The sequence below is a fragment of the Narcine bancroftii genome, chromosome 14 (assembly GCF_036971445.1).
Source record: "Narcine bancroftii isolate sNarBan1 chromosome 14, sNarBan1.hap1, whole genome shotgun sequence".
NCBI lineage: Eukaryota > Metazoa > Chordata > Chondrichthyes > Torpediniformes > Narcinidae > Narcine > Narcine bancroftii.
The window spans coordinates 30,891,821-30,917,909 of record NC_091482.1 but is presented as its reverse complement, the minus strand read 5'-3'; the positions used below and the strand labels follow the sequence as shown (position 1 = coordinate 30,917,909).

Genomic DNA, 26,089 nt, shown 5'->3' with positions numbered 1-26,089 from the left:
AGTTTCTCCCGGAACCCCTTTTCTTTCCGTGCCGGTGTCCCAGGACCTTTCCAGGGCAGTCTCCGTGCTCAGGACCGTGCTGGGATCCCGGTCAGCAGTGGAGGAGGAGGTGAGCGCGGCTAATCCCGATCCAGCCCACGCCACTCCCGAGATTGGCGGGGGGGTTCCACCCCACCTGCCCTACCAGCCTCGCTCTCCATGTGTACTCCGGGCACCCGCCGCTGGTCCGGTGGGAAGGCGCAGGGCGGCCGGCGCCCCCATCGCCCGGCGGGGAGCCCCAATCTTCCCTCCGGCGTCCCGACTCCATCTGCAGCTCCAAGAAACGCTGTGTCACTGGGGTTCCGGGCGCTGGGAAGCGGCCTTGGCTTCCCCTGACACCGGCCAGGCCGCGCTGCGGTGGGGGGACACGACAGCGTGTTTATAAAACCACCCACCACTACTTTTCAAGGACCAGGATTTTTCTCTCTCTCTCTGTCACCCTGGGACACAGCGATTACTGTGCATGCGCTATACTGGCGCGGCGGCCAGCGGGCCACCTCTAATACATTTTTGATATGATCTTGCGGGCCAAATATAATTATATCGCGGGCCAAATTTGGCCCACGGGCCAGAGTTTGACATGTGTGTTCTAGAGGGTCCAGAGGTGGCAGATTAGAAGGTGAAGAGACAGGTAGAGGGGGATTCATTGGGCAGGGAATGGTGAGGGGAAGAGAAAGAAAGTTAGAAAGAGGAAAAAAAACGAGGACAGGATCTGCTTGCATTGTTTCCCTCTCAAAGTGGAGATGGGAACAATCCATGCAGATGGGGTTGCAGGATACCTCAAATTAGAAGGCTCGATGTTCATGCAAAAAGATTTCAGGCTGTACAAGAGGAAAATGGAGTGCGGTTCCCAAATACAATGGAGGAGGCCAAGGACAGGAGACGTTTCGAGACTGAACCTGCTGAGTTTCCCTTTCTGAGAGGGGTAGACAGATCCCGAAGTGGAGGGCAGGAATGGGACTGAGTCAAGAGGAGAGTCATGCCCAACTACAGGGCTCCCATGATTGTACTGAGCGCTCCCCAGGGCGAGAAAGTTTTTTTTTGCTGCTATGTCTGCCATCACTGCCCTGGGACCACAAAGACGCCTCCAACCGACTGCTTCATTCATCCGACAATCTGCGCCCCCCTGCCGCAAACCACCTTGGCGCCCCCCTGCCGCAAACCACCCTGTCGCAAAGTGACGTGAACGTCCACACGTTAGTGGCGCGCGCCGCTTCCCGTGCCCGAGCTGAAAGGAAGGATGGCGTTGTACATGCAGGCGGCTGCTGTGTTGGGGAAGCTGCAGGCCAAGCGCGGGGCCGTCAAAACACTGGTGTACAACAGCGGGCACAAGGTGGGGACGGGAAGGGGGTAGTGGGGCAGGGGATGGCAGAGAGGGTGAGGGGGCAGGGGAAGGGGTGAGGATGACAGGAGAAGGGGTGAGGATGGCAGGAGAAGAGGTGAGGATGGCAGGAGAAGGGGGATGGGCAGGAGAAGGGGTGAGGATGGCAGGAGAAGGGGTGAGGATGGCAGGAGAAGGGGTGAGGATGGCAGGAGAAGGGGTGAGGATGGCAGGAGAAGGGGTGAGGATGGCAGGAGAAGGGGTGAGGATGGCAGGAGAAGGGGTGAGGATGGCAGGAGAAGGGGTGAGGATGGCAGGAGAAGGGGTGAGGATGGCAGGAGAAGGGGTGAGGATGGCAGGAGAAGGGGTGAGGATGGCAGGAGAAGAGGTGAGGATGGCAGGAGAAGGGGGATGGGCAGGGAGAGAGTGAAGGGGCAGGAGAAGGAGTGAGGATGGCAGAGGGGGGATGGGCAGGAGAAGGGGTGAGAATGGCAGGAGAAGGGGTGAGGATGGCAGGAGAAGGGGTGAGGATGGCAGGAGAAGGGGTGAGGATGGCAGGAGAAGGGGTGAGGATGGCAGGAGAAGGGGTGAGGATGGCAGGAGAAGGGGTGAGGATGGCAGGAGAAGGGGTGAGGATGGCAGGAGAAGGGGTGAGGATGGCAGGAGAAGGGGTGAGGATGGCAGGAGAAGGGGTGAGGATGGCAGGAGAAGGGGTGAGGATGGCAGGAGAAGGGGTGAGGATGGCAGGAGAAGGGGTGAGGATGGCAGGAGAAGGGGTGAGGATGACAGGAGAAGGGGTGAGGATGGCAGGAGAAGGGGTGAGGATGGCAGGAGAAGGGGTGAGGATGGCAGGAGAAGGGGTGAGGATGGCAGGAGAAGGGGTGAGGATGGCAGGAGAAGGGGTGAGGATGGCAGGAGAAGGGGTGAGGATGGCAGGAGAAGGGGTGAGGATGGCAGGAGAAGGGGTGAGGATGGCAGGAGGGGTGAGGATGGCAGGAGAAGGGGTGAGGATGGCAGGAGAAGGTGTGAGGATGGCAGGAGAAGGGGTGAGGATGGCAGGAGAAGGGGTGAGGATGGCAGAAGGGGTGAGGATGGCAGAAGGGGTGAGGATGGCAGGAGAAGGGGTGAGGATGGCAGGAGAAGGGGATGGGCAGGGAGAGAGTGAAGGGGCAGGAGAAGGAGTGAGGATGGCAGAGGGGGGATGGGCAGGGAGAGAGTGAAGGGGCAGGAGAAGGAGTGAGGATGGCAGAGGGGGGGTGGGCAGGGAGAGAGTGAAGGGGCAGGAGAAGGAGTGAGGATGGCAGAGGGGGGATGGGCAGGGAGAGAGTGAAGGGGCAGGAGAAGGAGTGAGGATGGCAGGAGAAGGGGGATGGGCAGGGAGAGAGTGAAGGGGCAGGAGAAGGAGTGAGGATGGCAGAGGGGGGATGGGCAGGGTGAGGGGGCAGGAGAAGGGGTGAGGATGGCAGGAGAAGGGGGATGGCAGGGAGAGAGTGAGGGGGCAGAAGAAGGGGTAAGGATGGCAGAGGGGGGATGGGCAGGGAGAGGGTGAGGATGGCAGGAGAAGGGGGATGGGCAGGGAGAGTGAGGGGGAAGAAGAAGGGGTGAGGATGGCAGAGAGGGGGAAGGGCAGGAGAAGGGGTGAGGATGGCAGGAGAAGGGGTGAGGATGGCAGGAGAAGGGGTAAGGATGGCAGGAGAAGGTTGTGGGGATGGCAGGAGAAGGGGTGAAGATGGAAGGAGAAGAGGTGAGGATGGCAGGAGAAGAGGTGAAGATGGCAGGAGAAGAGGTGAAGATGGCAGGAGAAGGGGAATGGGCAGGGAGAGAGTGAGGGGGCAGGAGAAAAGGTGAGGATGGCAGGAGAAGGGGGATGGGCAGGGAGAGAGTGAGGGGGCAGGAGAAGGAGTGAGGATGGCAGAGGGGGGGATGAGCAGGGAGAGGGTGAGGGAGCAGGAGAAGGGGTGAGGATGGCAGGAGAAGGGGTGAGGGTGGCAGGAGAAGGGGGATGGGCAGGGAGAGAGTGAGGGGGCAGGAGAAATGGTGAGAATGGCAGAGGGGGAAGGGCAGGAGAAGGGGTGAGGATGACAGGAGAAGGGGTGAGGATGGCAGGAGAAGGTGGATGGGCAGTGAGGGGGCAGGAGAAGGGTTGAGGATGGCAGAGAGGGGAAAGGGCAGGAGAAGGGGTGAGGATAGCAGGAGAAGGGGGATGGGCAGGAGAAGGGGTGAGGATGGCAGGAGAAGGGGTGAGGATGGCAGGAGAAGGGGGATGGGCACTGAGGGGGCAGGAGAAGGGTTGAGGATGGCATAGAGGGGGAAGGGCAGGAGAAGGGGTGAGGATAGCAGGAGAAGGGGGATGGGCAGGGAGGGAGTGGGGGCAGGAGAAGGATGGCAGGAGATGGGGGATGGGCAGGGAGAGAGTGACGGGGCAGGAGAAGGGGTGAGGATGGCAGAGAGGGGAATGGGCAGGGAGAGAATGGGGCAGGAGAAGGGGTGAGGATGGCAGGAGGAGGTGAGGATGGCAGGAGGAGGTGAGGATGGCAGAGGGGGATGGGCAGGGAGAGAGTGGGGCAGGAGGGGTGAGGATGGCAGGAGGAGGTGAGGATGGCAGGAGGAGGTGAGGATGGCAGAGGGGGATGGGCAGGGAGAGAGTGGGGCAGGAGAAGGGGTGAGGATGGCAGTGAGGGGGATGGGCAGGGAGAGAGTGGGGCAGGAGAAGGGGTGAGGATGGCAGTGAGGGGGATGGGCAGGGAGAGAGTGAGGGGGCAGGAGTAGGGGTGAGGATGGCAGAGAGGGGGTAGGGCAGGAGAAGGGGTGAGGATGGCAGGAGAAGGGGTGAGGATGGCAGGAGAAGGGGTGAGGATGGCAGGAGAATGGGTGAGGATGGTAGGAGAAGGGGTGACGATGGCAGGAGAAGGGGGATGGGCAGGGAGAGAGTGAGGGGGCAGGAGAAGGGGTGAGAATGGCACGAGAAGGGGTGACGATGGCAGGAGAAGGGGGATGGGCAGGGAGAGAGTGAGGGGGCAGGAGAAGGGGTGAGAATGGCAGAGGGGGAAGGGCAGGAGAAGGGGTGAGGATGGCAGGAGAAGGGGGATGGGCAGTGAGGGGGCAGGAGAAGGGGTAAGGATGGCAGAGAGGGGGAAGGGCAGGAGAAGGGGATGGGCAGGGAGGGAGTGGGGGCAGGAGAAGGAGTGAGGATGGCAGGAGAAGGGGGATGGGCAGGGAGAGAGTGAGGGGGCAGGAGAAGGGGTGAGGATGGCAGGAGAAGGGGTGAGGATGGCAGAGGGGGATGGGCAGGGAGAGAATGGGGCAGGAGAAGGGGTGAGGATGGCAGGAGGTGAGGATGGCAGGAGAAGATGTGAGGATGGCAGGAGGAGGTGAGGATGGCAGAGGGGGATGGGCAGGGAGAGAGTGGGGCAGGAGAAGGGGTGAGGTTGGCAGTGAGGGGGATGGGCAGGGAGAGAGTGAGGGGGCTGGAGTAGGGGTGAGGATGGCAGAGAGGGGTAGGGCAGGAGAAGGGGTGAGGATGGCAGGAGAAGGGGTGAGGATGGCAGGAGAATGGGTGAGGATGGTAGGAGAAGGGGTGACGATGGCAGGAGAAGGGGGATGGGCAGGGAGAGAGTGAGGGGGCAGGAGAAGGGGTGAGAATGGCACGAGAAGGGGTGACGATGGCAGGAGAAGGGGGATGGGCAGGGAGAGAGTGAGGGGGCAGGAGAAGGGGTGAGAATGGCAGAGGGGGAAGGGCAGGAGAAGGGGTGAGGATGGCACGAGAAGGGGTGAGGATGGCAGGAGAAGGGGGATGGGCAGTGAGGGGGCAGGAGAAGGGGTAAGGATGGCAGAGAGGGGGAAGGGCAGGAGAAGGGGGATGGGCAGGGAGGGAGTGGGGGCAGGAGAAGGAGTGAGGATGGCAGGAGAAGGGGGATGGGCAGCGAGAGAGTGAGGGGGCAGGAGAAGGGGTGAGGATGGCAGGAGAAGGGGTGAGGATGGCAGAGAGGGGGATGGGCAGGGAGAGAATGGGGCAGGAGAAGGGGTGAGGATGGCAGGAGAAGAGGTGAGGATGGCAGGAGAAGATGTGAGGATGGCAGGAGGAGGTGAGGATGGCAGAGGGGGATGGGCAGGAGAAGGGGTGAGGTTGGCAGTGAGGGGGATGGGCAGGGAGAGAGTGAGGGGGCTGGAGTAGGGGTGAGGATGGCAGAGAGGGGTAGGGCAGGAGAAGGGGTGACGATGGTAGGAGAAGGGGTGAGGATGGCATGAGAAGGGGTGACGATCGCAGGAGAAGGGGGTTGGGCAGGGAGAGAGTGAGGGGGCAGGAGAAGGGGTGAGGATGGCAGGATGGGGTGAGGATGGCAGAGAGGGAGGGGGGCTTAGGGAAAGGGGTGAGGTGGGGAGAAGGGGCAGGGAGAGTGTGGGGGGATGGGGAGGGAGAGGATGGTGGGGAGAAGGGGCAAGGAGAAGGTGGGGGGAGTAGGGGGAAGAGGTGGAGAGGGCGAAGGGGTGGAGAGGGCAGGGAGAGAAGGGGGGAGTAGGGGGAAGGTGGAGAGAGGGAGGTGAGGGTGAGGTGGGGACAGGAGAAGCACAAGGTGGCGAAGGGGAGAGGGCGAGGTGGGGACAGGATAAGCAAGGTGGCGAAGGGGAGAGGACAGGGTGCTGAAGTAGGGGGAGCATGGGGTGTGGACAGGGGAGTGGGTAAGGTGGGGAAGGCTATTGTTAAATTCACAGTTGACTTCTACTGTTCTGGCTCCATCAATATATATTTTGTTGTCTCTTTGGAAAATTCAGTCAGTTTGGTCAGACAATAGAATGTCTCCTTACTATTCCACAAAGCAGAAAACGTGTCCTTGCAGACTTTCCTGCTGGTGTCTAGGAGCAAAGCTGTATTGGGCTAGATACAGTACCTAGGCCAGTGGTTAACCAAGTAATCTTGAGAGGAATTTTGGAATAAGTAGGATGAGCTGTATAAAAATAAATATCACATTCTGTCTTTCAGAATATTAAGCAGCTCTATGCTTTGGTGTGTGAAACACTGAGGTATGCTTCGGTATTGGAAGAGATTATTGGCATGACAGACCTGTTGAAGAAAGAAAAGAAGCTGCAGATCAATGTTGCCAAGGTACCACCATTTATGTGAGTGAGTGGACAGGGCATTTGAGAAATCTTCTCTACAAAACTCTTCACTTTTTGTGGGTAATTAAACAGGTTGTGTAGGGTTTTAAAATTCTTTTAAAAACCAAACCAGGAATGGCCATATTCCTGCTTTCCTTGAACAGGGGTGAAATCCTATTATTTCTGTGCCTGGATGATTGGGAACTCTTGAAGAAGCTAAATGTGTTTTTTGCTGGATTTCATTAATTCGTAGTTGCTTGTACATTGAACTAGTCTCGGGCTGCAAGTTGGCACAGAGTGTGACGAGCAGGCAAGGAAATGAAGGTTGGGAGAGAATAGAATGGGAATGGAGAGCAGGGAGTCAGCAAGATGAAGCGGGGAGCTCAAGAGATAGGGAAGTAATTTTTCTGATGACTAAAGTGACTGTGGTCAGATTCCATGTTGGCTGGTACATGATGGACAATTAAGATGCCATCTGGCTTGTTGAACCTGCTCCAACATTCTGTAAGACTTGCCAGTTCCCCAAAGCCTTTAATTGCCTTACTACGTATTCAAGAATCTACCTGTGTCTTAAGTACAATTTTTACTTGTGAGCACTAGACAGATGTCGAAGGGGTAAGGGAACTGGAATTCCTTGCACAGTGACCAAAAGGAAAGGAGTGCTTGTCAGAACAAATTAAAATTAGAGATGTCTTGATTCTAAGATTGAAAAAGAGGAGAATGAACCTGCATGTTTTGAAGACAAGTGATCCATTTGTGAGAAAATTGCATAATTCGATGGTTGCCTCAGAACTGTCACTTTGACTTTTTTAAAAATCATTAGGTACTGGTGTATGACCTCCTCTTTGGGAAAGGACTGAAATGTGGCGGGAATTGGAAGGTACTGATGATGAAACATCGCTCCCAGTTAAAATCAGCCCTTGCCCGACTGAAGGTAAAGAGAAAGGTCTGCAACAATGAGGACCTCATTGAATCAAAAACGTCTGGTACAAAAGGTATGGATCCTTCTGACACAGAAAAAAATGTAAATCAAACCGCATTTTTCCTTTTTGACTATATGTCCACATCATCCATGCATCTGTACTGCCATTTTCATAGTGAGTTCTACACCAGGAGCTATGTTATCTGCATGGGCTCAGCTGCCACTTGATCCAGGCTCAGTATTTTTGGAAGTGTTGACTGAAGGCAGTATTGTGTTGTCTATGACTTCCAGTGAACTTGCTGATGCTCTCTAAATGGTTTCATGGACTTGTGTCAAGGAACAGTGTTAGGCTGATTGCCCGGCTTGTGCCAGAAAAAAAACGAGCCCTCAATGATCCAATCTGATTGAAATGACCCAAAACACTGCAAGGAAGTATTCTTCAGGTCTGGATTGTAGAATTCTCCACTTTTGGTGTTTGAGCCAGTTTTCCTCATTGAAGCATTGGCACCATGTCATCAGTTGCCTTGAGTCTGTCTTTCTTTCTCATCTACCCTTTCAACTATATCCACCTATTACCTCTTACCCGTCAGCCTATGCTCTTCCCCTCGCCTTTCTTTCTTTCTCTCCTCCCTTCCCCTCTCCTCTCCTTGATGGTGAAGACCTGGAAATGAGGTCTGAGGCACAACTTGGTCAGAATGAGATTTTGAATAGTTTAGCTCAGTTTGAGACAGGAAGTTTGAGGCATCCCCTTATCCAAAATAAAAACTTGTCCAAGGGATTGTAGTCAGAGGGGTAAATCCGGGCTACCTCTGTCCCTCTATCTAATGTGTAGGTTTAGCTGGGGAAGGCTAGTCCGCCCAAGTTTAGCAATTAGATTTGAGACATCAGGGATTGGATCGTCTTACTCTGAATATAAATTATTACTCAATGTAATACCGAAATTAGCCTTTAAAGGGGGTGAATTCAAGGGCAAGTTGAATTACAAGTGGTTGTGGATCCTCCTTGCTTCCTTGGGCTGGATTAGTCCCGTTGTATGTTTGGCTGCTTTTACCTGCAGTTTGGAGGTCACCCAGCACCTTTTTCCTTCTTGTAGACTCTCTTGTATCATATTTTCTTAGCATTGTTAGAATCTCCCTCACATCCCCTTTCTTCTCAGATTACCAACTGCCTCGGTATGTTCGGGTGAACCTGCTGAAAACCAGCGTGGAGGATGTAATTGACTACTTCAAACGTGAAGACTACGCTTACCTTGGGCAGGCGACTGAGTAGGTTGATCAATTTCTTCAAAAGCCAGTACAAAATAATGTCAGAATTTGTTGTACAAGACAGATTTCACTCTTATCCCAAATCTGCTGGTTTGTCTCTTGAGTGGATAATGCTGACCTACGTTTACTGTCTATCCACCTCATAATTTTAAATACCTCTATCAAATCTCACTCATTCTTCTACCCTCCAGGGAATAAAGTCCTAACCTGTTAAACCTTTCCTTGGAACTGATTTCCTGAAGTCCGAGCAACATCCTAGTGAATTTTCTCTTTCAATCTTATTGATATCTTCCCTGTCAGGTGATCACAACTGCACACAAGACTCCAATTTTGGCTTCACCGTAAACTCCACACTTTGAAACTCAGTACTTTGATATATGAAGGACAGTATGACAAAAACTCTCCTTACAACTCTATCCACCTGTGACAGCACTTTCCCAGTTCCCTGTGTTCTACCACACTCCTCAGTGCCCGACCGTTCACCGTCTTTTCATGGTTTTTCCTTCAAAACGCAGCACCTCACAGTTGTTCATGTTAAATTCCATCTGCTGTCTATTCCAGCTGGTCCAGATCCCTCTGCAAGCTTTGAAAACCTTCCTTGCTGTCCACAACGCTTCTGATCTGAATATTGTCTGCAAACTTACTGATCCAATCACCACATTGTTGTCCAGATTGTGGATCTAGATGACAAACTATGCTGGTCCCAGCACCGATCCCTGCAGCACACCACTAGTCCAAGGCCTCCAGTCTGAGAAACTATTGTCCACGGCCACTCACTGGCTTCTCCCACACAGCCAATGTTTTTGAATATTTTAATATGAGATTTCACATCCAAAGTACAGAGGACCTATGGGTAGATGTTAAAATTTTCAAAGATACACTACACTTAAAATCACCAATGCCCGAAGAGGGCGCACAAAATCAGTGAACCGGTGCGGACTCGAAAGGCCAACATGGCTTGTTTCCGCTCTGTAAATGGTTATATGGTTAAATGGTTATATGGAAGATCTATGGAAAAATGATCATTGAAGTCCATATGAGGATTTTAGACTTTTTCAACTTGATATTTGAGCTTAACGTTTGGCCTGTTTTGTGGATTACTGTTCTGTTAACTTGACATGGTAAGCAAGGAATTAACTGTCAATCCTAGCATTTTTCATCCACAATACAAAATATAAATAAAAAGCACTCAGCATCTGTGGAAAGTTTAATGTTTCAAGTTGCAGTGTAGGTGAATGGGTGGAACAAAGGAATGTATTTGCTGAGATGAGAGGTACAGGGATAATGTGGCACTTAAAAGATGATTATGCTTTTTTTAAATATCTTCTTACAAATAGTAAGGCTGTTGGAGATGTCCAGCAGGCCAGACCATGCAAATGGGGGGTGGGGGGGAACTGAACACAAATTACAGGCAGAAAGAAAGCCATTTGTGTGAAGTTGGAAAATCCCGAGGCTTGCAATTTGCCCTGATGCAAAATGAGGCTTTTACCTCAAATTTCTATTGAATCTTGTAAAAGACTGAGGTTAGAGTAGGAGCTGATGGAGAATTAAAGTGGCAGGCAACTGGAAGCTTTGGGCTGAATGCAAAGCATCCGCCCACTTTATCTGAATGTGAACGTTGAGTGCAGTACACCAGATTGGGAAAGATGCTTGTAGCTTCACCTGGAAAGATGGCTTGGATCAGGATTGCCTTTTTTTTTGTTTTCCTTAATACATAGATGTGGTGTACCAAAGGATATGTATGCCCGTAATTAGAGCAGCACCGTGTTTCTTTCTCCAGAATATGTGTGAAATATGTTTCTTATGACTACATCCATGAACATAATGTGTCATGGTCATTCTGTATCCTTTGTTGCTTTAGATTTGACTTCCCATCAAATTAGAATCATGACCAGTTCTGACTTTGCAAATCCAGTTTGTTTGAATAGAATCGGAAAAGGGGAAGCTCTTCTGTTTCCTGGGACATTTGACTTTCTAACTTTTCACTACAATTTTCTCTTCTGTCATTTGTTTTATCTTAATATTTCTTTGTAATTTTCCAAGTGGTTAACTGCTCAGCATTCTTTGATAAGGCAGATGTTTGTGAACTGAATTAATTTCTGGATGGTCAAAAAAAAACAGACTTTATTTCAACAGGTTCCAGGGTTATTCGTGGTTTGTTCTGAATAATCAGTTCAAAAGCTTGAAATAATTGCTAAATGAATGGATCTTCACCAACTGGTTTTTGTCCCATTCCCTCACACATGAACTATTTCCCACAGTATAGCTGAGCTGAAGAAACTTGCCCACAAACAATTCATCTCTGACCCTCATCTCTCTGAGTTGCTGGCTTTTCATCCAAAGACTGATCTTCACAAACACTTCTTGTACACAGCCGGACATATTATTCTGCAAGATAAGGTAAGCCTGCTCAATTTTTTATTTTAATTAAGATCCTTTATGACTACCTTTTGGTGATATCTATGTGTTTTGACATGTGTTTTAACATGGGACCAAAAGGTCAGAGGTCAGACCTCTGCTAAATGGAGGAACTATTCCTCCAACGGTTGCGGTCTATTCTTAAATTGCTTCACTTTGAATGTAAAGAACTGGAGGTTTGAGTGGTGTCAGACAGTCAGTGGTGTTTGGTGATGTATCTGACCATGTACATTTCGGGGAACTCGATCAAAGTTTTCTGGTACAGCAGAAGGTACTTATTTGTTATACTTGGTGCATAATGTAGGAATCTTGAATTATTGTAACGTTTACCTGAAACTTATTTTTGCTCCACCAATGTTGTCTTGATCTTTGCTTTAGATTTCCAGCATCTGTAGTATTTTGTTTCATTTATGGATTAGTTAAAAGCAAACAAATTTTTCAGGCATTGCTCATTTTGGAAACGTAAAGTAATGTGGCCCGTCCTTGATCAACTGTACCTGATGACTGTGTGCCTCAAGACCCCATCCTGCTCCAACTCTTATTGACTCCTTTGATGTAGTGTGGATCGTGTTGACTGAATCACTCATTGCAGCCAGGTCCAATAAATACCTTTTTACCCCCTTATCCGCAGGCCAGTTGTCTCCCAGCGCATCTCTTGAACCCTCCAATGGGTTCTCATGTAATTGACGCTTGCGCAGCTCCTGGAAACAAGACCAGCCATCTTGCTGCTATTCTTTGTAACAAAGGGTAAGTCCAGGCTTAGCTGCAGTGCATCAGAAAAGGGTTGTGTGAATTTTACAAATGCAGCCACCCAGTTGTGTTGGAGCTTGTGCTGTTCTTGCGCAGTGGTCCTGATATAGACCAGTGGGCCTGCCGCACAATATAACCACTTAACCTCCCTTTCTCGGGTAATCTGTTAGTTAAAGAAAAGATGACTAGGAATGAAAGTTAGGTAACCAAGAAAAAAGAACTGTTTCAAAAAAGGTATTGGAGAAATAATATTGGAAGTTCGCAAATGTAATTCTTAGAAAGGCAGAGAGGGGGGAGTGTGAAGTGAAAACTTCAGACCAGTCTGTCGAATGCTAGAAGGAAAGTCATGTCGGAGAGACAAGACAGGTAGAGAGATTAGAGTCTGCAGAGTTTTTCTCAAACGGAAATAGTTCTGTAAGGTTGTTAAAATTGGAGCGCACAGACTGTAGGTAATATACAGACCTGAATCAGAAAATAAAGTTGGACCACTCCAGAAAGTAGTTAAGAAGGCCAAACTTTATTATAAATTTAGTTGGTGTTAAAGAAGAGGAACGATTTGTTCCAATTCAGGGAGTTCGTGAAGCCAGTCTGGAATAATGTGCACAGATTTGGTCCCCTACATATAAAAGGATATAAAAGTCCGTCTCTGGAGACGGACTGAAGGAGATTCACCAGGTGCTATCTCGTTTGAGAGAATGGTCCCATCATGAGAGACCAGATGGTTTAAATTTGCATTCCTTTGGGTTTAGAAAAATGTGGAATGAGGTGTATTCAGTGTAGCAGGGCAGAAGTTGAGAATGTTCTCGCTAGTGGAAGAGTCACAAACAAGGCTTATTTAAAACCGAGTCACAGAAATACTTTTTGTCAGCATTGTGGGAACTGGCACTGAAGAGGAGTTGGGGCCAACCTAGATCAGCCATGATTGTATTAAATGGCTCGGTGGGCTTGAGGCCCTGCCCCAACTTCCTTGTGGATGATGGATTGTTTAATTTTCAGAACACAGTAGGAAAGGGATCACTGTCAGATTAGAGCCTGAAATACCTACTGTCTTGTGTTCATTGCAGGTCAATTAAGTATTAATTTTTACTATTAAATAATAGAATGTCAATATTTTTGGTCTGAAGAGATTCTCTTCCTCATTATATAAATGAATGGTAGTTTAAAAATTCCATCATGTTCAAATTGTTCTTTAAACCTATCCCCTGTAGTATTTGAGATTTCAATCCTGGGAAAAAGACTGACTCTCTATCCTTGCTGCACCTCTCACCATTTTGTACACTTCTCTCAACCTCCGATACTACAGAGAAAACAATCCAAGTTTGCCCAACCTCTTCTTGCAGCAAAGACTCTCCAATCCATTCGACATATTGGCGAATCTCTTCTGCACCCTCTTCAAAGCCTCCATTTCCTTCCTTTTGTGTGAAGGCCAGAATGGCACACAGTGGACCAAATGTGGCCCAACCAAAGTGAATTCCCAACTTTTATATTCAATACCCTGACTGATGATGCCTTGCATCTGTTTTTTTCACTTGTTTTAGTGCTTTTTGGAGATTATGGATGCACCCAAAAATCCTTTGTACATTGCAACTGAGAAGGATCCTGCAGTTTACTGTGTACTTTCCTCTTGCATTTGACCTCACAAAATGCCTAATCTTGTATTTGCCTAGATTAAACTCCATTTGCCATTTCTTCACCCAGATTTCCAATTGATCTATATTCTGTTTTGATAACCTTCACTATCCAGAACTCTACCAATTTTTGTGTCATCTGCAAACTTACTATTAAGGCCTCTTACATTTTTATCCTAATCACAGGAGCAGGTCTAGAATCTGTTGTTTGTATTTATATACATTAAAACCCCTAGTATCCGGGACAGATGGGGATTGGAAAATGCCGGATAAAGGTATTTTGTAGTTGTTTGAGATTAGTGAACTAATGGCGAGGCATGCCAATTTTAAACTTGCATATTTTTTAACCTACCAGTATTTATTTTCCACAATCTTTTTGTCGGTTGCATGAATTCTGGGGTTTTATATTAAAAACAAGACATCACAGCATTGTCGAATACCCTTGATCAGACAATGATCAAACCACAAAAAGACCCCTCTACGATTGTCCCTCTCTGTGTTCTATTTCCAAGCCAATTTTGGATCCAGTTTACTAACTCGCCATGTGTGCTACATGATTTAATATTCTGGGCCAGCCTATTATGAGGGATCTTAACCAATCATTTATTAGAGTCCATGCAGACAACATTTTCTCTCCTACTTCATCAATTATTTTCATCACCTCCTCACAAAACTAAAAATCTGTGGACAAGACCTGCACGAAGCCATGTTGACGATCCTAAGTAAGTCTGTTTTTCCAAATGTGAGTGACTTCTGACCCTGAGAATCTTCTCCAATAATTTCTCTACTACTGATGTAAGGCTCACTGGCCTGTAATTTCCTAGTTTATTCCTGTTGACCTTCTCAAACAAAGGAACATTAGATATTCACTAGTCTTCTGGAACCTTCCTTGGTTGAAAAGATCTCTATCGGGGCCCCAATAAACTCCTCCTTTCCTTCCCTCCATCTCCTTGCTTAAATCCCACCAGCCTCTGGTGACTTAACCACTTTCACGTTCAGTGGAAAGTTCTACTTCATATCAAGACACTGCTTCCTTATCTTACCATAATCCACATCCTTCTCCTTGATGATGCAATGCACTCATTAAGGACATCAAACATGTCCTCAGCTCCTCATATAAATTCCTTCCTTTGTCCTTGAGTGAACTTTCCCTTTCTTTTATTCCCAATATATTATAAAATGTCTTGGGATTCTCCTTAATTCTACTTGCTAACGATATTTCCTGACCACTTTTATCATTCTAATTTCTTAATTAAGTTGTCTTATTTTGTATAAGGAAACTATTTGCATTTGATCTGGACACCAAGCGCTTGGCTACAATGGGCACCCTGTTATTGAGGGCTGGAGTTGCATGCCATGAAATGGCCAATCAAGACTTCTTGCTTGTAGATCCCAACAACTCAAAGTACAAGGATGTAAAGTATATCTTACTAGATCCTTCATGCAGTGGCTCAGGTGAGCAACCGTTCCTTGAATTCCTGCAGAGTTTTGAGATTGAAATGTTTAAGTGGATGTACTCTGAACTGAAGGCAGAAGAAAAAATGGGAAAACTCCAGACTTTGTTCTACAGCTATCTTGAAATGATCATTTATAAAGGATGCAAAGAGCAATGATACAGAGGCTTAATGGATGGCTTTTATAGAAAGATGCTTGAGCAGCAAAAGTTAAAAGCGAAGCCAACTCCATCCTGTGAATACTAGAACTCCACTCCATTCCCTATGGCTATATTGCTGGACTAGAGAATATATGGGAAAGCAAGAAAACAATCTTCCCCATTGAATTGGACCCTTCAGTAAATTAAGCAGAAAACATTGAAATCTTAAAGTCAAGGTAGCTCCTCTGGAAACTAGAGGGGATATATTTAAGATGAGAGGGGATGGTTTAAAAGGGACCCAAGGTGAACCTTCACACAGAGGTGGGTGGGAATTTGGAACGAGTTGCCAGAGTATGTTTGTTAAATTTGGAGTTGCATTATAGTAACAGGCCCTTCCAGCCCAAACGCCTGAACGTTTTTGGAGGGTTAAAGAAAACCAGAGCACCCAGAGGAAACGCATGCGTCATAGGGAGAATGCACAAACTCCTTACAGTCGGTGGCGGTTATGAACCTGGTTCCCTGGCGTTGTAATAGTGGGCGCTTACCGTGCAGCCCAATGAAGTGGGAGAGCAGTGTAAATGGAAAGGTTGCAGACATGGGCTGAAGGGAGGTAAATGGGTTGAGCTTGATTGGTGTGGATACGCTGGGCTGAAGGGCCCATTTCTGTGCTGCAAAACTTTCATCCCCTTGATTTTATTGTCAGGAACTGATATGACCCACACATACTGAAAAACCTTTTCTTGCTTTATTTTTCCAAACTAGGAATTGTGAACCGCTTGAACCAGATGACAGATGATGAGGAGTCATCAGGCAAACAGCGCCTGCAAGCGTTAGGAGCATTCCAGCACAAAGCCCTCTGTCATGCACTGAGCTTTCCAGCTGTGGAACGGGTAGTTTATTCAACTTGCTCAGTCCATCGTGAGGAGAATGAAGATGTTGTTGAGAAGGTACTGGAACAATATGGAAGCAATTTCAGGTAATAGCTCCATGAGTGGTCCTTCAATGGTCTTCAACTCCTGACCCAAATTATCTAATTTGAGAGGAACTCAGTAAAAATTGAATTAATTTCAGACATTGTATAATTAGAAGAGATATTGGCCTCACAGGTGATCATTTTGACTGGGAAGAGAGTTTGTGCAACTACTTGAGCATCATTTCATTAATGTCTGAAACTGCCTGTTTCATTTTCTTTGCTTAGCGTTTAGTGCTGCTGTCTTGTAGCTCCATGGATCTGGGGTTGACCCCGACATTTGTTTGCAGTAGATTGCCTTTTCTCCCCGATTGTTTTGCCCATCACAAAGGTTTATTGGCTACTGTGTCTCGGTTGGTGGTGGGAGAATTGGGAGGAGCTGATGGGCATTAGAGAAAACAGATTTACTGGGAAAAATTGGTGGAAATTGGGATTTATCTAGGAGCTGGCATGGATGTGTTGGGCTGAATGGCCTCCTCCAATGTCATGATAAATAGGAAGACCATACTCAAAATTCTGAGGAGTTGAGGAGAAAGTCAGCTCTTTGACAAGGATGAAATGGAATAAGAGCCTATCAAATGACTTTTGACTGTTAATCCTGTGAGGTAAAGGTTTGCATTTAGTGAACCATCAATAAATATTTCTCCTTTGGATTTTCTGTTTCTCAGCTGTACCGAGTCTTTCATTCTGTGAGAAACCAATTCAAGCCTTGTGGAATGAGCAACTTGTTAGGACTTGCCTTGTTACTCCTCAAGTCAGGACGGAAAAAAGTGCTTTGTGGGTTTTGCCCACAACCTCTTACACATTAGCAGTTTGCCTTGATTCGTGTATGATGAATGACCACTGAGTTGATGCATTTGAAGGCTTCCAATGGAGCCAATCTGGAGCAGTTATTTCCTCTCCAGGAAACTATGAAACTAATGGTGGTGCACTGAGTTCAAATGAGCGGGAAGATGCAATATTTTTCATGTTGTAATATTTTGATTCCTAATGTCTATTTTTGTTCGGTTCAGACTAGTTAATCTGATGCCCTCGTGGCCATGTCGTGGTCTGGACTCGTTCCCACAAGGCCCCAGATGTCTCCGAGCCATACTGAATGAAACATTGACAAATGGCTTTTTTGTTGCTATGTTGGAAAAGCAAAATGGACAAAATCGAGAAAGGTAATAATTGCATAATTAATACATTCCCCATCAAAGCTTGCACGTTTTCTTTGGAACACAAAATTAGAAGGTGCTGTGTGGGGCTGTTCTTATTGTTGTTGAGTGCTTCATGGTACTGAATCTATGGGTGCATTGCTGTAAGTTTAAGTAGTAATGTGATATTCTTTACAAATCCTTTGTATGCAGTAATTTGTATACTTGGAGGCTGCAATTTTTAATGATACAGCTCAGGATTCATGGGAAGGTCTGGGCCAAAGGATACCAATAGCTTTCCTCATATTGTAATGCAGCTGGAGTCAGCTGACTAATAAGTTAAAGGTCAGGTCGCTTCTGAGTGAGAGAAACAATTAATTCTGGTTGATCTTTTTCGATCAAGTAGTTCAAAAAATATATACCCTGAAACAGACCTGAAGCTGTCTCCAGGGTGGCTGTGTGACCTCCTCATTCTTTCCACCAATTTGATTTTATGCTTTTTGAGTAGAAGTTAATGGATTTTCTTTTGAATTGAGAATATGATCAGTCAGTGCCTGGTCTATTTGAACCAATGGGCTCAAAGTAATGTTGCATTATCTTTCCAGCCTTGCTCCTGTGAAGATGGAGGAAGAAAATCCTGAGGAGAGCTCACCACCTGCTCAAACCAAAAAAGTGAAGCTGAAGAAAATGTAGTTGTTAGTATGATGACAAACACATGCAGGGTTCTAGGGCAAATAAACAATGCAAAAGAACTATGGGTGGAGCAGTACTTGTGGAGGCCAAAAGGTTTTGGGTCGAGATCAAAGGCTGTTTGGTAATGGGTCAAAACATGGCCCTGATTAACCTACATCCCAGAGCTCTCCTGTTTGCCTAGTTTTCTTCTCCCTTTGTTTATTGTCTATCATCCCATCTACCAACAAACTCTATTTCTCTTTCCCCCCCCACCCCCAGTCTGGAGCCAAACTTTTGTCTCCAGATACTGCTTAATTGATTTGTTTTAAAGTCTAGATGGTGAACAGAATCTAATGAGCACATGAACTATACTAGGACTCAATGATATGGACTAACAAACAAAATGAATGGCATTGGATGGATTGTTTTACTCTGAATGTGAATGGGTTCTTTGCACATTGTTTAACATCAGAGGACTGAACTAGATGCCTAGTTTACAATGACAGTATCTTGTAAGCAAGACGAGATCACTTATAAAAAGCACCCCGCCCCAACTCAAATGTACCCCTAAAGCTTAAAGTGAAGAAAATGTAACATGGTAGCTGGAAAGGCTTCATTCTTCTGACTGGAATGTGTATTTCACTTTTTGTTCTTTTGAGTATATGATCAATTAATTTTTCACCTGCTTTGAACTCAATATGGTGACGAGAGTGGCTAAAAGCAGGAGGCATAGTTAACTGGTATTGAATCAATTGTTTTAACTATTTCAGTGCCCTCCATCCCAAGTCAACAGTATTTTTTTAAAGGAGTTACCAAAAGCTAATAATTAGATGAATACATCTATTTAGCTTGTAATTTTGATAATCCAATTAAAACTGGAAACTTGTTTGTTTGCCAATTAATGTGCTAATTACAAGTGATCATAACAGATTTAGCTTCATTCAGTTTTGAGAATGCAATGTGCTTTTAAAATACCAATACTCTAGCTCCAGATTCTCTTGAAACAGGAAGCATTACTTGCCTCACATAACATGTCAAAAGCACTCAAGATCTTGTATTTCAGTCAAGTTCTCCAGTCTTCTAAACACCTGGTGATTAAAAACCTGGCTCATCTAATTTAAATTGGACAACCTACTTAAAGATTTATGTAATATTACAATTTCCTTCTGCCTGCCAAATTAAACAATGCAATTCTTCCCTGTGAAATAGTTGGCCATGTTTGAGTGCAACCAGTGTAAGAATACAGTGCTTCAGCAAAACAGTTTTTTTTTTTAAATCACAGCTTTTTATTTAAAACTATCTCCATTTAACAACATAAGCAAAAATCAGTTTTCTGCATACTCACAGCCAGCTCTACATCTGCACATCCACTCACGAGTTCTATCAAGCTAAATTGCAATGATAGAAGTCTACAACATTTTGAAAGCATACTAACATCTCCACATCCACCCGATCTACAATGTTCTCATCAACATTCAGCACTCCCGTATTTGTTACCATTCAAAGTCATTGGGGACCAGACATGCCATTGGGATCAAAGCATTTCTTGCTGGATATTCAGTCTTGATGTACAGATATTTATTCTGAATGCCTTTTTTGGGTCAAAACAAGATAAAGAAAAGGAATAAATCTAGGCATCTGCAAAATTATCGGAAGTCTAAATGGAACACCAATCGATCTTTGCAAAATGACACACCCATACTTCCATAACCCCTGAAATAATTTGGACAATCTGAGGATTGTAGTTTGAGAGGCCAATTTTTGTTTTCCAGTGGTTGTTTTTAAAAAAGACAATTCTGTTTTGCACAAGCTGCCCAAACCTATATTTAGATTTAGTTGGCCTTGATGAGCATTAAATCACACAAGTATGGTTTCCTTCTGAACAAGACAGTTTCTGCTGCCAGAGGACTCTATGCAGTAGTCTGAAGGGAAAACAAACAATTGAATGCTTGATGAATGTTAAGGAAATCAACTACACTTCCAGATTACAAGCATCAGCACAGAATACTGCAGAACAGAAGGGGAATGAAGCCAGAGAATTGATAGAACAAGGTCTGCATTAAGAGCCAGACATCACACTAAATATTTTGGAAAAAATGGCCCTGTTCAATTACCTTTCACAGCCTATGACCAAAGGAAAAGCACGAAGAAATAGAAGTGATACCAGGCAGAGACGGTCAAATGCCTGGTACCAGACTCAACCAATTACACTGGGTGAAGTTGAAGAGGTGTAAAGTGGCAATGGAATGATAAGACCCACATCACAATCTCTGGTCAAGACAATACAGATACATTCTCCACTGCTGAAGATGGTTTACTTGTTACCCATGTGTCAGCAGCAAAATCCCACAGCTCAAATGTTGATAATTCAAGTAGGGGCCACTTTCCGTCAGAACCCTTGCAACTTGCCCCAAGAAAAAGCATATGGATTTACTCAGATCGTTTGCACATAGTACTTTTCTATGGATCATTACTAAAGACATCATATTTATAGACATTTCATATAATGTTAAAGATCATTACGTTTTTTGTGTTAATAAATAAACAATTTTGAGACTCATCTGAACTGAGATAGAATCATAACCCTTAACAAGAGCTTCACCTACCTTACAGCGGCTTTTGTGGATAGTAGTTGCTGCAATTTAGGCAATGAAAGGCACCCACTGTCACTAATTTTCTGAGTGAAGATTAATATTGTTGGAGACAGGCCATGGAAATTTGTTTGCTCAGTAATATGAAGTAGAACACATTAAAAAATGTTTTACTTATTACTTCAAATGGGTTGTTGTGCATTGTTCAGTATTTGGTGGACTACTTCCCTACAATCAATTTTGAATGGATTGTTTTATGTTCAAGAGATGCCTACCTCACCTTAGATGCACAGAGCTAAATGCATTAATCTTAGAACCTTTCAGGAATATTACATGGCCAATTCAAAATGGAAATCACAGTTATAGCTTCATAATTCTCACTTTATTTTTCCATTTCTGTTTCATCTTCCTGTATTAAATAGTTGAGATCAAAGGGCACCAGTGTCCTCTTGGATACCATACCATCAGAGAAAACCTGGGGGTAATGTCAGTTCTCTATTGGATAGTCTTGCATACAAAATGATCCCACTCTATTTTAAACTGATTTTCAGATGTTTTTGTTTCATTACAAAAGCACAGTACCTTAAAAAATCCACATTATTTGTTGCTGCTGGAGTTGGAGTACAATAGATCTTTCCCAATCAAAAAGCCATAAAAATATTGGATCTGACAACTTTTGGCCCTTCTTGTTGCAATCCTTGCATATCATTTTGTTTAATGTGGAATTGTGTGGCCTTGACCATTTATAAAGGACAATTCAAAAGTACCTGAGTGGCAATAATCTGTGAATGAAGAACACACATTGTAAGAGGGCACCTGTGCACCAAGACAAATGATGAGAATCCCCGATTTAAATAACCTAGTAAATGGAAAGGAGTTAATGTGGTGAGCTGTCTTCAACAAAGTAAAATGTTCCATGTGACATTCATTTTTAAAAAATGTAAAGTGCATAACAAAGTATCTATCAGTTACTTGGCTGTGGCAAGAGGCAATGACAAAAGGATCAGTGGACCAGAATGCTTAGTTCACCAAAGTTCGACAAGCAGGAAGTTGAACAAAGTAGGCACAAAACAAAACTGAGTAACTAATCGAATAAGGGGTGAAACACGAAATTCTGCAGGCGCTGTGATTGCAGTAAACACACAAAAATGCTGGAGGAACTCACCAGGTCTCAGTGTCCTTGGGAGGTAACGATATAAAACAAATGTTTTGGGCCTGAGCTCTTCTTCAAGGTTCTTCATACCTTGAAGGGCTCAGGCCCAAAATGTTGGTGAGACATCTTTACCTCTCATGGAGGCTCACGAGTTCCTCCAGCATTTTTGTATTCTTACAAATAATCTAATAAACAAGGTTTTTTTTAGTGTATTTGATTTACCAATCCCATGATCTACATGACTTAGGAAATTATTTGCTGCCAAATACAGTTGTCAGTATCTTTCACTTAATATTTACATAGCAGCAATAAATGTATTTACACATTTCTAAATTCAATGCTAAATTTGAAAAATGCATCTTTTTAATTGATTGACATCAAGAATGGAGGAAGGTAATCCTGACTGCCATGTTTTCAGAGGTACATAACCCACATAAAACCGAGCATTTCTAAATTCTTGAATTCATAGTTATTATTAAAATAAAGTGGGCAGCTGAAGAGGAAAATTGTCAGATTTAAAACGATGCTAGGCATAAATAGTAAGAAAATACAGTATCACCTCAAAAAAAAATTTGAGAAATCAGCCGTTTCATGGTCATTCTTTCCTGCGGTCCCTTGATATAGTGCGGTCTTGCACAGATCACGTCACTAGTACTTAGCATAGAAAGGTTCAGCAAGTGGTTCAAAATACAGTGCAATTCTATTCTCAGACCCGATCCAAAATAGTCTAGAAAGTGTATGTGAAAATGCTCAGGGACAACTTTGATCTGAGGTATTATCAGAACTCTTCCTATCTGGGAGCAGCTAAAATATGAGACAAATCATTGATTTTCATGGCTGTAATGTGCATCGAGCATAGCATTTGTGCAAAGAATTATTATTGTCAGAGATGCCCCCACTAACTTCCTGGCACTTAAATAAACTTCTCGATGAGCTTGAAATCAAGACCCTTTTCATTGATCATTTCCAGTGGCATCGTAACTAAAGTGTGTGTTGAGAAGAGGTTGCAGTCAACAAGCACATTGACCTCATACCTAAAGAGAAAATCTGTGCAGAAGTGCAGCAAAGAAAGCAATGGAGAAGTTGCATCTCAAAGTTTATAAAAATGATTTTTTTTGGTAAAGGAGTCTGACTCAGTTCAAAATAGATGTTTTAGTACTCAAGCATACACCACTTGAGATTCCACTATCAGTAACAGAAATATAATGGTTTTAATCCAGTGTAACTGAATGAAACACGAACTGTTGATAAAGACAGCCATTACATTTTCACTACCATACTTTTGATAGAAACATTATCCTCTTATGTCAAATGGAAGCTTGATGATTAATTACTAACTGGCAATTTGGCAATTCATCCAAGAGTTTTTGCATTGACACGATGTCCAGATGAAGAACAATGGATATCAATGGACAGTGATCAGAAACAAAACATAGGGTTATTTTATTTTCCCTTCTGTATGAAGGGAAAGACCTCAATATCCTTTACCCCTTCGTATAGCTTGGTGTTAACTTGACTTCATTCCCCTCTTAAAATGAATGAAACAGACTAACTCATTTTCATTTCAACTGTATGCAGCACAGAACCTCAATGGTCAGAGCCCAGTTAGCATCCTTGTTTCCCATTGGTCATGGTGAAGAAATCTGTAAATTGATTTGTTACACACGTACCAGCTGATTATTGAATCCGATCAACATTACACATATTAAGCAAACTTGCATCAGCTGTCAAAAATTTTTTTAAAATAGTGTAATTAAGTGGCATAAAATTTTATCAATATTGTTTTGGCCCAAATACCGGCATGGGTACATCAATCTACGTGCAACTTTCAGCAAGAAAAATGATGGTATCCCAACTGCTTTTCCACACACCATTGATTTGTTTCCAAAACCTACTCACACCAACTTCATAGTTCATATTTAAAAAACATTTGTACATACAATTGTTTATCAGAAGTATCATACTATTTAACCAGTGTAGCATTAAGTCTCAATGAACCAAGCTTGAAGGAACATAGAAGGCAGTTTTTGCTTAAATATAAAAATAAAAATTTATTGTTTTTTTTAACAATTTTATCTAAATTTAGAAGTCGCCAATCACCCGCACACATTCATACTCAGACGTCACAAAATGGCAGCCATTATAAAGAGATGAGGAGGATCCTTCAGTCTGTCCAGCCACTTGGACCAGCAGAATTACCGATATCTTAGAACTATGCCAATGGAAATAGTAAATTTTCTGAAAGTGAATTTATAAATCTTAGATCGTAGTGTCTTCTAGTGGAGTAATCTGTACAATGATTAGGTATTGCAAGAGAGGTCATGTCTCATTCTTTGCCAACATCACCTCCAAAAACCCCACCCCATTCGTCTTTCCACTATTGTGATTCTTAGTTTTGTCAGTCTTCACTACAGGAAGGTGACTCAATCTACAGATGAAATGTGAAAGAACAGTTGTATAAAATTACCTTAATGCAAGGCCTTTTTAATTATTGGATGCAATGTTGGAGCCATGGAGAATTAGATAAATTAAATATTCTTTACAACAATAAAAAATAGAAGAGGTAAACAAATACAATTTCTTGGGAAAATTAGCACAAAGGATGCTTTAGGATCCAGTTTCCTTGCATGGAAACCGCAACCTCCTGAGTCAAAGTTACAACATTTCCAAGCAATCTCATCAAAACCAATTCTTCCTCCAATAAATGATCAACCTGTGTGGCATATTCATCTGCGATTCCTCTCTATACCTTTTGCAATTTCCAAAGCTTTGCCAGCTTACACATCTACAGTCATGAGGATGGGACAGATCTCATTGTGGTAACGTACCACTCTGTGTCAACTTTCTTCCTCCAGGTTGTTTCTGCATCCTCAAGAAAATCAGAGTGTGGAGGAATAGTATCATTTGAAAGCCAGTTCATCCTGAAATTTTAACACCGCCAAAACTTAGGAGCCCTAAGGGTCTTCATGACTAGAAGTGGCAGGCTGCCCCAACATAATTCTGGTTCCTAACACCCAAGGCCTGCTCCGATGTATCAAGATTCACTTTTTAAAAAAAAAGATATCCAGTTATCCCAAATTTATCCAAAAAAAATCAGATTTCATAACCTGGTATAAACTGGGCATATAAACTATGTAATAACTTCCAAACTGGTTAGATAAAACTTTCAGAGCTTCACTCACACCAAACTATTGTGGCAAGAACTGAATGAATTTCTATAACTTATTTTTAAAGAAGTATCCCACCAGTTAAATAATGCATCATTCAACATAATTTTATCCCCAGTTTGGTGATTTTTAATACAATCTTAAGATTTTTCAAAAAGTTTGATAAATCCCTTTAAAAAAAAGTTGAAATATTAATTTGTTTATAAATAAAATTAAAATAGGCACATTTCAGAGCTGCACCCAAAATAAGATGCAAATATCTAGTCGCAGTTAAAATATACACAGTATACACGTAGTTCTCAACTATGTCAGCCAGAGTTTTGGTATAAGCTGAAGAAATTTGTATTTTTTTCCTTTAAACATTATAGCACCAGACTTTTGAAATCTGTTTTTGAGAGTCCAACCAATATTGTAGAATGGGAACCACCTCCAAAACTAGTCATGACTGCCATTTCTCAAGAGAATACTGCTTAATGTGTCACGCAGTTATAGTAGCAAAACACTATCACATCTTAGCACGAGTCAGATTAACATATACCCAATGAACCAGCCAGATCCGGCATTACGAACATGCCGCCACGCATACATTGACCATTTTCCTCCAAACTCAATTCACTGAGCAAAATCCATGAGGATATACAAGCAAACACTGATAACATTAATGTATGTGTGTGGAAAAAAAAAACAAAACAACAACCATTTTTCCTTTTTGGGGAGAAGGAGGAAAGAGTAATAGAAAGAAAATCAATTTGGTTTCCCATACCCTAACCAAAGAACAGATTTAAAAAGGGTTAAAATCCATTCACGGAGGAAAAATGAGAGGTAGCAAAAGATGTCAAGAAGTATTTCAAAAAAGGTATAATATTTTCTTATCCCAAAAAAAAAAGCAAGGTTTAGAATTCTTACATAATGAATAAAAATATTAAAGAAGAGATGAAAAGAAAGAATCAACATTAGCCTCCAGTTCAGTTTGCCTTTGGGCACAGGAACACTGCAGAAAATGGTGCTGTTACTGGGTATTGTGCCCTTTTTTCACCCCCCCCCCCACAAAAAAAGGAAGTGCAGCATTATGTACAAAGGGATCAGTCCAGAAAGGTTCTCAAATTGCATTTTACAGCAACTTTTAAAATAGAAAACTTCAAGTAAAGCTATGTCTGTTGCTTACCGTGTCACTCATTACTGCAGTATCCAAAACTCAGATCATCAATCATGGCCAGTTTTGAAGTGTACAAACTTAAGACGAGGACGTCACTCTAGTCCAATGAGCTTCTCGCATTATTGCAGAGAATTTGTTTTCAGCAGCCATAAGCCATTTGATACTGCAGTTCAAGCAGAGGGAAATAAAAGACCTACATTTGAACAGAAC

The 26,089-nt window shown here is 44.3% G+C and overlaps 1 protein-coding gene across 1 annotated transcript; it reads left to right on the top strand.

Moving 5' to 3' along the window:
* The first annotated feature begins 1,244 nt into the window (after positions 1-1,244).
* Positions 1,245-18,710, top strand: nsun5 (NOP2/Sun RNA methyltransferase 5). Its single transcript, XM_069910675.1, has 10 exons — positions 1,245-1,372; positions 6,342-6,464; positions 7,281-7,452; positions 8,536-8,644; positions 10,906-11,044; positions 11,694-11,809; positions 14,717-14,895; positions 15,797-16,010; positions 17,018-17,167; positions 17,746-18,710. Exons 1-10 carry the CDS (start codon positions 1,280-1,282, stop codon positions 17,831-17,833), a joined length of 1,383 nt encoding a protein of 460 aa, XP_069766776.1. The 5' UTR covers positions 1,245-1,279; the 3' UTR covers positions 17,834-18,710.
* Positions 18,711-26,089: the final 7,379 nt, after the last annotated feature.

What these genes read in the sequence shown, in the direction of transcription:
- nsun5 (XM_069910675.1), top strand. Translation starts at nt 1,280, where the DNA reads ATGGCGTTGTACATGCAGGCGGCTGCTGTGTTGGGGAAGCTGCAGGCC. An exon ending in ATATTATTCTGCAAGATAAG is followed by an intron (nt 11,045 to 11,693) that starts GTAAGCCTGCTC and finishes CCTTATCCGCAG; the next exon opens with GCCAGTTGTCTCCCAGCGCA. An exon ending in CAATATGGAAGCAATTTCAG is followed by an intron (nt 16,011 to 17,017) that starts GTAATAGCTCCA and finishes TGTTCGGTTCAG; the next exon opens with ACTAGTTAATCTGATGCCCT.